This window comes from Citrus sinensis, chromosome 2 (assembly GCF_022201045.2).
Source record: "Citrus sinensis cultivar Valencia sweet orange chromosome 2, DVS_A1.0, whole genome shotgun sequence".
Lineage (NCBI taxonomy): Eukaryota > Viridiplantae > Streptophyta > Magnoliopsida > Sapindales > Rutaceae > Citrus > Citrus sinensis.
Genome location: NC_068557.1, coordinates 11,486,275 through 11,497,644, shown reverse-complemented (window position 1 = coordinate 11,497,644; position 11,370 = coordinate 11,486,275). Strand labels below are relative to the sequence as shown.

The following is an 11,370-nucleotide window of genomic DNA, read 5'->3' as shown; positions in this document are numbered from 1 at the left end:
ATTACCCACATAATTTACTGAAGCTGGATTTCCAGGACAATTATCAAAGTCATGCTCTTCACCACAGTATACACAAGAAAGTTCAACAACTTGCTTTACTGTTGCTGGAGCAGATGTCAAGGCCTTTACCATGTTAGTCAATGAGGTTACTTGTGCTGACAACGCTGTAATTGCATCTATATTATGTACCCCTGCTGATCCTCTTGATGCTGGTTGTCTGGCTGAAGGGCACTGGTAATTATTATTGGCAATTCTTTCCAGAATTTCATAAGCTTCAGTGTAAGATTTGGATAACAGAGCTCCATTTGCTGAAGCATCCACCATTAACCTTGTACTTGGATTCAACCCATTGTAAAAAGTTTCCAATTGAATGCAACAAGGAATACCATGATGAGGACATCTTCTAAGCAATTCTTTGAATCTTTCCCAAGCCTCGTACAAACTCTCATCTTCAAGTTGATGGAATGAAATAATCTCATTACGCAACTTTGCATTTTTTGTAGATGGGAAATATTTCATCAGGAATTTATCAGCCAATTCATTCCATGTAGTGATGAAATCAGATGGTAACGAATTTAACCATGCTCTTGCTCGATCTCTTAAAGAATAAGGAAAGAGCCTCAGCCTTAATGCATCTTGTGTTGCTCCAGTAATCTTGAAAGCATCACTTACTTCCAAGAACAATTTAATATGGAGATGAGGATCTTCATTTGGCAGTCCATTGAATTGACCAATTGTTTGCAATATTTGAAACATCACTAGTTTCAACTCAAAATTTGCAGCGTCTACTTCAAGTCTGATGATGCCAGGATGTACAACTTGAGGAGTTAGCACAGCATAATCTCTTATAGCTCTGTCTCTGTCATCAGCCATGTAAATAATATTGTTATTGCCTGACTGTCTCCCGTTAGCATGTTCATTCTGCTCTTCCTGAATGTTGACTAGTTGTAAGGGCCCGTGAAGATTCAAATTCCCTGCATCCTGTAAATTATTCATGTTTGAAGCAATTTCTGAATTCCTTTGTTCTCTTCGCAATCTCCTGATAATCCTTTCAATCTCAGGATCAAATTGGAACACCACAGATATGCCATTGCGCATGCATGTACCGATCTGCCAATAAATAGAATAAATCAAATCAAATTTGGCGCTATTAAGATTTACTTCACACATCAAAAATAAACAATCAATCCCTGGCAAGGGCGCCAAAAACTTGTTGGTTGATTTGTATAGGCAATTACTACCAATGCCAATGTGCAAGTATACACAATAAGTAATAAAGTGATAAGTATTCAAGACCTTCTCCACAGGGATTGATGTTATCAAAATGTTAAAGCAATCACAATAGTGCAATTCAATTTAGGACCGAAACAAACAATTGTAAAGTAATCGAGGGTTGTGAAAGAATTAAATAAAATAACACCGTAACGAAATAAACTAAGTTAAATGTATCTAAGATTCAATTGAGATTATAGTAGTTGAATGATCAAACTCTCCTAATGGGGTGACTGTTGTCTATCAATTTAGCACCAGTTATTACAATAAGTGCTACAGCACTGGGCAGAATAAATCTGCATCCGCAGCTATCGCATGTTGGAAGTCTCATACCTTTAAATCTATTAACAATGACCAGTTGCTAATATACTTATGGTATGGCATTATAACCTTTAATCTCTCCACCCTACAAGGTGAACACTATGTCTAGTGTGTCACAAATCCTAACGTCAAGTATTGCCCTTATGGGATTCAAGATAACTTAATCTAGGAAACTCAACTTAAGATCAAGTAGTACTCTAGTAATATCCGCTAAGACATGCCCTTTTACTGCTCTATCTTAACTGAAACTATTAAATGGGTGGTCAACCAAAATAACAGTTATATTCATAAAAGAACTACTAGAGTAAAATGCTACAGCAATACTATAACAACATATAAGAACAGTCAAGAACCCATTGGATTATTTGTCACTCAATTACAAGTAAATTTAGTTCATATTCTGAAAGAGAAAAATAAACATAAATATATTAATCTCATAATACATCAAAACAATTAAAGGCATAAGATAAATATAAGTGAGCACGGTGAAAGACAATTCCAAATAATTCTGATCGATTCTCCAATGTTGCCTTCAATTCCGATCTTCTTCTTTGTTCCTCATAATTATTATAATGATAATTCCCTTGCCGCCTTTCTATGTGGTGCACGCCTCCCTTTTATATTGCAAATTAAGGTAAAAACAAATCCATGAGCGTGCATGAGTTAAATTAGAAAACATGCACTGACCCGCGTCTAAGTTTTCTCCTGCATTGCTCCTAGCTTGCTATAGCACAGGTTGCTCTAACATCCTCAACAGTACTGCATTATTCCCGATTATGCTTTTCTTCTTTTGTGACCATCTTCTTTCCTCCTCTTGCTCATCTATTGTCTCAACATCCCCTCATGAATTAAGACTTTCTGAGAACCTATAATTATGCATTTGTTTTTAGCACAAATTACTTTGATTCAAGCAAAACTTATTAAGACTCAATTAAAATGAATGTTTATGCAAAATGTAACTAAAATGTAATAAAAACACCTTATTTGTTCTCTAAGTGATCTTGATTCAAGTTTAGAATTGATGTAATAACTCTCATTTCCTAGAGTTATCAACAACTTCAGCCCAAAAATACTTAGGCAAAGAATTTTCATTCAACATGGTCCTAGCCATTTCTTAAATTAACCTATTATTTCTCTCTACAACTCCATTTTGAACCTTTTTGCAAAACTTTAAAAGCATCAAAGGTATCATCCTTATTAGTTAAGAATAATACCCATGTGAATCTAGAGTAATCATCCACAATTATAAAAGCATAATATTTGCCATTTAAACTAGCATATTTAGAAGGACCAAATAAATCTATGTGAAGAAGTTGAAGTGGTTTTGAAGTAAAGATATGATTTTTGTTTTTGAAAGAGGTTTTGATTTGTTTTCCAACTTGACAAATTCTATCGTTTTGAAAACTAATTTTTGGAAGACCTTTAACCAAATTATTTTTCACGATTTTTGAAATCCAATCCATGCTTGTATGACCTAATCTTCTATGCCACAACCAACCATCATCATGCAATGCAGAGAAACATTTATCATTTGTAGATGCACAATCTATATTAATGATATAGACATTAACACATCTATTTCCTACAAACAAAACATTGTCATCACATGCATTCTCAATAACACATTTTGATTCATCAAAGATAACTCTATATCCTTTATCACATAGTTGACTAATGTTAAGTAAGTTGTGTTTTAAGTTTTCAACCAAATATACATTTTCAATGAGAGTAGAGGATACATTACTGACATTGCCAATGCCAATGATTTTTCCTTTTGAATTATCTCCAAACGATACATCCCCACCATTTTCGATCTTGGTAAAACTTGAAAACCAAGAATAATTCCCGGTTATGTGTCTTGAACAACCGTTGTCCAAGTACCACTTATTCTTCTTCTTCTTCTTCAAGCCCTGTAGAGAAAATCTCAAGTTTTAGGTACCCAAATCTTTTTGGGTCCTTGAGAGTTAGCAATGGTTCCTTTCGGAACTCAAACACATTTCATACCATAATATGCATTTCTCTTCAATGGACATCTATTTTTCATATGATCATCTTGATTACAATAATGACATACAATTTGATTGTCAATAGATGTATTCTTCACAAAATAACTCTTATAATATTTTTGTTTCAAATTTGGCTTATAACCAATGCCTCCTTTGTCAAATACACATTTTGTGAGTTTAGCAAGTTATCCAACATCTTTTGCCCATTTGTGAATTTTAGCACAATCTCATTTAGTTCATTGCTCTTCTTTCTAACCATTTCATTTTTATTTTTCAAATCATTCACATGTGACTCTAAATGCTCATGTGAAGTGCTAGAATTCTCAAATAATGCAACTCTATCAAGCAATGTTTTATTCTCTAATTCTAGGCATGTAATCTTTGCACTAAATGATTCATTTTCATTTTTAAATGCTATCATTTTCATTTTTAAACGCTATCATTTTCTTTTTAAGACATATATTCTTTTTACCAATCTTCATCAATTCATCATGCAAATCCTTAAAGACATCATGTAATTCATCATATGTAGGAAGAACACTTACCTCATCAATTTCATTACATGATTCTTCCCCAAAGGCCATGAGAGCTAGATTAGTCATCTCTTGTTGCTCTTCATCATCGCTTGTTTCCTCATCACTATCATCCCACATGGCCACCATAGCTTTCTTCTTGAATTTGTTGAAGAGAGGACATTCTGGTCGAATGTTTCCGGGCTTCTTGCATTCATAGCAAGTAATTGGCTTTTTCTTCTCCTTTTTGTTTTTGTGACTTCTAAACTTTCTCTGCTCGTTATTTTTCTTGTAGAATTTTCTGAATCTTCTGGCCAACATAGCCAACTCCTCATTATCCATCTCACTTTCCTCATCATTATCACATTTTGAGGCTTTGAGAGCAATGCTCTTCTTCTTTTCCTCATGTCATTTTTCTGCTGTCAAATCTTCTTCATATGAAATAAGAGAACCAATTAAATCATTAATGGGTAATACATTTAAATCTTTGGCTTCCTCAATGGCAGTCCTGTTTGGTCTCCATTCCTTAGGTAGCGACCTAATGATTTTCTTAACTTTCTCGCTATCTGAAAAGTCTTTCCTAGGGCTCCTAGAGTGTTCACTATGTCCATAAATCTAGTATACATAGAGTACACACTCTCATTTTGTTCCATTTGGAACAATTCATATTGTCGAGTGTACCTACTTATTTTAGATTCTTTCACTTGATTAGTGACTTCATAAACAACTTCAAGTTTGTGCCAAATTTCATTAGCACTTTCGCAACTAGACACTCTATGAAACTCTTTCTTATCTAGTGCACAAAACAAGGCATTCATAGCCTGGAATTTAGAGAAGCTTTTCTCTTTTCGAATTCATTCCATTCCCGTGAAGGTTTTGAAATATCTTCCCCAACTTTATTTTTAGTCAAAGGTATAAAAGGACCATCATTAACGATTTCCCAAATTTCGTAATCTAAAGCTTGCAAGTAAATTCACATCTTATCTTTCCAATAAGGGTAATCGTTTCCATCAAAATATGGTTGTCTAGTGGTGGACTGTCCTTCCCTAAATGTAGAATTATTTTGAGTTGCCATTGATCTTTAGCTCTAGACGGTTAAGTCTAAATAATAGCACCTTACTCTGATACCAAAATAAAATATAAGTGTGCAACCCAAGAGGGGGGTGAATTGGTATTTTAAAAATTATTCTAACAAAGCCACAAAACAATCCAATCTAACGCCTTAATAAATTCGAAAGCAATAAGTTCAATAAAAGCACAATAACAAATGAGTAAGGGAGAAGAGAAACAACACGAATTTTTACGTGGTTCGGCAATCCCCGCCTACGTCCACGCCTCTAAGCGATCCAAGCTTGAGGATTTCACTATCCGAGCCTTTCCAAGGCTTCAAACATTTACAATTGACTTCAAGGTGTCAATGAACCTTTACAACAAAGAGATTATCTCCCAATATCTTCACTCAAGTGTCTCACACACTCAAACACTTACAATTAAGATGAAGAAATAAAAGTTACAACAAAACTCACTCAAAGAGTAGATATTCAAAATGAAGAACAAGAGATGATTCAATGTTTTATGATTTACGAATTGAGAGCTCAAGATATCTCGTGTGCCTTTTGTTTTTGCTTGCTAGAGAGCTTGAAAATGAATTGGATTTGATTTTATATAGTTTGAGCTCAAAAACTAGTCGTTATGCACATTTTGGTCATAATTGGCTTACCATTTATGGAATCCAGTTAGCCGTTTTTATATTACCATTAAGGTAAAAATTTAAATTTTAGAATATTCGGCATGCCACTTTTCATATCCAGTTAGCCGCTTTTGAAATCCGGATAGCCACTTGCGAAATCCGGATAGTCGTTTATGCTCCAGTTAGCCGCTTGCAAAATCCGCTTATCATATCCGGTTAGCCGCTTGCTACATTAACTGCTATAGTAAAATATTTTTTAAAATTATAGTTTGACCCCAAAACTTTATAAAACTATATTATGGCCCAAATCATTATGAAAGCTTTCAAATAGGTCCAATTTCAGAATTTCTAAATAATGCTTTGTCAATCCCAAAACTTTTTGAAATTATGATTTCACCCAAACTATGTGAAATTATAGAATGACCCAAAATATTTAAATATTTTCAAATAGGTCTAAATCTGAAATTTTAAAACAATATCAAAAGTTTTAAAATATTTTCATTTTAGTCCAAAACACTTTAATTCCATAACATCATTTTCTTATTATAAAAGCACAATTCATAAATCTTTGTTTAATCAACACATGTGGTTTGTTATTATCAAAATCAATATCTATAGCCATATAGGCTAACAGTAATAGGTAGCCAAACGTGGGGTCTAAGCATTATTATAAGAATGACATATCTATTATACTGGTAGTTCATCTTTTACCATGAAGATTAGAGGCCTAAAGCACATAGGAAAGCTAAAGCTTTTATAATCTTGTCGGCAACGTTGGATAATTAACTTATACTATTATTATTATTATTATTATTATTATTATTATTATTATTATTATTATTATTATTATTATTATTATTATTATTATTTATGTTAGTAAGAATTTACATTGCTAACTAATTGTGCTTCACATTTTTGTCAAAAGATAAAATTCAAAAGACAATAGCTTTCTAAACAAATAATTAAAGACCAAACCAAAAATTCAAAAATACCATTATTGTTGAACATTATCTTCTTTTATATAATATATGACCACTTGTAGAGTAATACTGGTGCAATGGATAATCTTTTTTTTTGGACAAATTCATGCTATGTGGGGATAAAAAAGTTCTCAAGTTTTGTTGTCCATTCATAAATTAAAAGGAAAAAAATAGTTTATGAGTAATGAGTTTGAGTTTAAGTACTCATATGAATTTTTATAAGTACTCATTAGTTGCTATTTACACACACATTTATAGTTATTCTAGCTAGCAAATGTTGCATACCTTATATGAATTTTTTTCTAGAGTTAATTATTCATTAAAATTGACATCTTTTTTATTCATTTCAATGGGTTATTTTTATTTAGGTTCCAAAACAAATAGATAAACTAGAATTTCCTTCCAATGGCTGCTACTTGCTTCCAGTGAGTTCAATTTCTTACCATTTAGTATTTCTTCAGCAAGAAATAGCTTATGAAATAGTATTCCTTGAATTTCAATATATTTCTTGTATGCTCTGTTATATGTGTGATAGGCATGAATTTGTGGTTAATCAAGTCAAATGAGAATTGATCAAATGTTCTATTCCTTCTACCCTTTATACATACATATAAAATATGCCTCTATTCTCTTCTTTATGATTCTATTTATCTCAAGTGTTGAAATATATAGCCCTTATATGGAAATCTAACTTTATGGAAATTTATCAAATTGTCTACTAGCTAATTTTTCCCCCCATTTTACTGGTTGTGTTAGACATGGACATGGGAAGAAAATTTTCTTTCATCATATGGCAAATGAAGTTGAGGTTCATGTTGATTGTGATGTATTTTTTGTTAATGATATTGATTCGAAGGCATAACGAAAGAAAAATGATTCATAGTCGTACATTCTAATTCCATGCGACTCGACTACAATACTTAGATAGTATTATAGGCAAGAGTGACATACGTAAATCAACTAAGAATGGATAGAAGGACATTTGGCCTACTATGTGAGCTACTTCAATCGAGGGGACTAAAGGCTAGTGGTTCATTGGTTGGTGAAGAGCAAGTTTGCATGTTCCTACACACTTTGTCTCATCATGTTAAAAATCGCACAATTGGAAGTAGGTTTTTTAGATCTGGTGAGATTGTTAATAGATACTTCAATTCAGTGTTAAACGGAGTATTACAGCTACATGATGTTTTACTAAGGGTGTTAGACCCCGTACTAGAGAATTGCACTGATGAGAGGTGGAAGTGGTTTAAGGTACATTTTCAATTACTTATATTTTATTATAGCGACTGATAATTTAATCCTAATTAAATTTTCGTTTGTTTTATACATGTAGAATTGCTTGGGGGCATTGGATGGAACTTATATTAGAGTCCATGTGCTAGAAAATGATAAGCCAAGATATCGAGCAAGAAAGGGTGAGATTGCTACAAATGTTTTAGGGGTATGTTCACGAGATATGAAATTCATCTTCATGATGCCCGGATGGGAAGGATTTGCCTCTGACTCAAGAGTACTTCATGATGCATTAAATAAATCGACTGGTTCAAAAGTTCCTACAAGTATTAGTCATTCCAAAAAATTAATTTAATCAAATTACATATTCAAAAACAAAATTATATTAATGCTTATGTGAAATAAATAGGTTATTACTATCTTGTGGATGCCGGATATACAAATGCCGAAGGATTCTTTACACCATATAGGGAAACAAGATATCACTTATCGGAATGGAGAGATGAGTGTGCTCCTCGCAATAAAAAAGAATTCTTTAATATGAAACATTTATCAATAAGAAACGTAATTGAACGGTGTTTTGGATTGCTCAAAATGCGATGGGCCATTCTTCAAAGTCCATTTTATCCAATTAAAACTCAATGTCACATTATTACTGCATGTTTTTTATTGCATAATTTGATTAGGAGAGAAATGTTTGTGGATCCAATAGAGCATGAATTAGTTGACTTATCTAATAATGAAGTAGAAGTGGACGAGCTCGAGGAATGATCTAGCTACTACTATGTATAATAATTGGCTAGGAAATTATGACTCATCTAATATCTAGTTGTCATTAAGAAAGCATCTGAGCATGTACTTTTGTTAGTATATAGATATCACTAGGAAAGTATCCAAGCAAGTCCTTTTGTTAGTATACAGATGACATTAAGAAATCATCTGAGCCTATACTTTTGTTAGTATGTAGATGTCATTAGGAAAGCATCTGATATTGTACTTTTGTTAGTATACAAATATCATTAGGAAAACATCTTTTGTTAGTATATAGATATGATTAGGAAAGCACCTGAGACTATACTTTTGTTATTATATATATGTGAATTGACTTGGTGTTATATTTTAGTTACTTGTTTAAAAAATTGTTATATATTTATTTTGTAGGAATGGACAGTGGAGGACCAAGCCATACTACTAGAAATAAGATAGGCTCAAGACGAGCATGGACAAAAGATGAAGAAGAAGCAATGTTGAACATTTTAGATGCTGTAGTTGCAAATGCTGGTCGAGCTGATAACGGCACCTTTAAATCTGGAAGTTATAAATATATTGAAAATGAATTAGAAAAACTATTACCAGGGAGCGGTTTGAAAGCGTACCCACATATTAAGTTTAAGATCAGGATGTGGAAGAAAAGTTATGCAATGATATTTGATATGTTGAACACTAGCAATTTTGGCTAGAATGATGTGAGAAAATGTGTAGTGGTTGACAGTGAAGAAATATGGAGATCATTTGTGGAGGTTAGTAAAGAGAATAATTTCTTTTTATGTCATAATTTATAAACATTGTCCTTAATTTATTTAGGGAAATTTACAATGGTCCACCTATTCGTTTTGTCTTTTTCAAAAATACACAAACACTTTTTTTTTAGCGCGCCACCTGAAGTTTGCTTTTTGTTACATTCGTCCACTTCTGTCTAATTTCTGTTAGTGGATTTAATGGAATGTTAACGAAATGACTTTTTTACCCCTCAAAATTACAATTTAACCCAAAATAAATGGAAATTGGAGATAAATTGGATGGATTTAATTTTTTTCAAAGGTGGATGCTAGAAATTGGAGGAAAATAGTGTTTGTTGCTTGCTAAATTTAGAAAATTTGTATTTATTTTTTTGAAAGAGAAAAAATAAATACAAATTTTCTAAATCTAGCAAGCAACAAACACTATTTTCCTCCAAAAAAATAAATACAAATTTTCTAAATTTAGTAACAAACATTATTTTCCTCCAATTTCTAACATCCACCTTTGAAAAAAATTAAATCCATCCAATTTATCTCCAATTTTTATTTATTTTAGGTTAAATTGTAATTTTGAGGGGTAAAAAGGTCATTCTGTTTAATTCGCTAACAGAAATTAAACGGAAGTGGACGAATGCAACAAAAAGCAAACTTCAGGTGGCGCGTTGAAAAAAAAAAGTGTTTGTGTATTTTTGAAAAAGGCAAAACAAACAGGTGGACGGTTGTAAATTTCCCATTTATTTATTGTGAATATAATAGAATTTTTTTAATTATCTTATTTTATTATTGTAGTCCCATAAAGATGCAAGCAATTAGAGAGATAAGCCATTTCCATATTATGAGAGGCTAGCAAATATATTTGGAAAAGATCGCTCAACTGGAAGTTCAGCAAAAACTCTAAATGATATGGCCAATGCAGCATTTCAAGAAGAAATTCATGATGATGATAATGAGATTGATGATGAAGGTTCTCCAATGTCGACTACACTGCCATCAAATTCCCAATACACTACTTGACCACGTTCACAATCATCAAACAAGAGGAAGTCTAAATTAGATGAACAAATTGCGGTTGGTATTGACAAATTGGTTTCAGCATTTCACCAAGTCAATGCTGACATGTCTCAGAATATGTTTGGAAGTAGTGAAGATCATGATTACATTGGCTGAGAGCTTGCTTTAATGGGACTTTTCTGTGGATGATGAGCTTATTGGCTTAAATTTGATGGTTGAGAAGCCTTCACATATAAGGGCTTTTAAGGTATTACGAAATGATCGTGATCGTAAGTTGGCTTATATTAGGATGCTTTTGCGTGAGCATGAAAGGAGAGCTGGAGTTTGATTAAAGAGTATGGATTTCTAACTAAACAATGATATTTTGCATTAGTAGTTTGGCTTGCAGACGTGTGTACTTAAATTATTTGACGCGTACAACTATTGTATTACTTTACTAATTTGTGATGCTTTTGAAGTATGTATTAACTTTGAATGAATTTTGCATGTTTTAATTATTTATTTACTCTGTGATAGTTTTTAAATGCTATTTGATTGAATTATTTGTTTCAATCTTTATTTCATAGGTTATATATTTAGGAATTATTGAAAAAATAAATCTTATATCATTGTAAATCTTAGAATTTGTTAGTTTTACATATGTCTTATAAATAATTATGATTCTTTTATTTAAACAAAAAAATTAATGTAAAAATTCTTAAATTTAAGGCTTCTATATTTAGTATTTTTCTAAGTACTAGTAGATATTATTTTCTAAATATATAATTAAAATTAATCATGAAAAGAAATTAATACAGTACAGCGCAGTACCAAACATAATATAAT

At 32.1% G+C, this 11,370-nt stretch overlaps 1 protein-coding gene and 1 non-coding gene across 2 annotated transcripts; both read left to right on the top strand.

Annotated features, from left to right (window-relative positions):
• Nucleotides 1-382: 382 nt before the first annotated feature.
• On the top strand, nt 383-489 carry LOC112497409 (small nucleolar RNA R71). The gene has a single exon (XR_003064205.1). It is a non-coding gene; the product is annotated as a small nucleolar RNA R71 (small nucleolar RNA).
• A 7,653-nt stretch (nt 490-8,142) lies between these two features.
• Nucleotides 8,143-9,209, top strand: LOC102621928 (uncharacterized). The gene is made up of 2 exons (XM_052434906.1): nt 8,143-8,340; nt 8,418-9,209. The coding sequence occupies exons 1-2, from the start codon at nt 8,238-8,240 to the stop codon at nt 8,783-8,785; spliced, it is 471 nt and encodes a 156-aa protein (XP_052290866.1). The 5' UTR covers nt 8,143-8,237; the 3' UTR covers nt 8,786-9,209.
• Nucleotides 9,210-11,370: the final 2,161 nt, after the last annotated feature.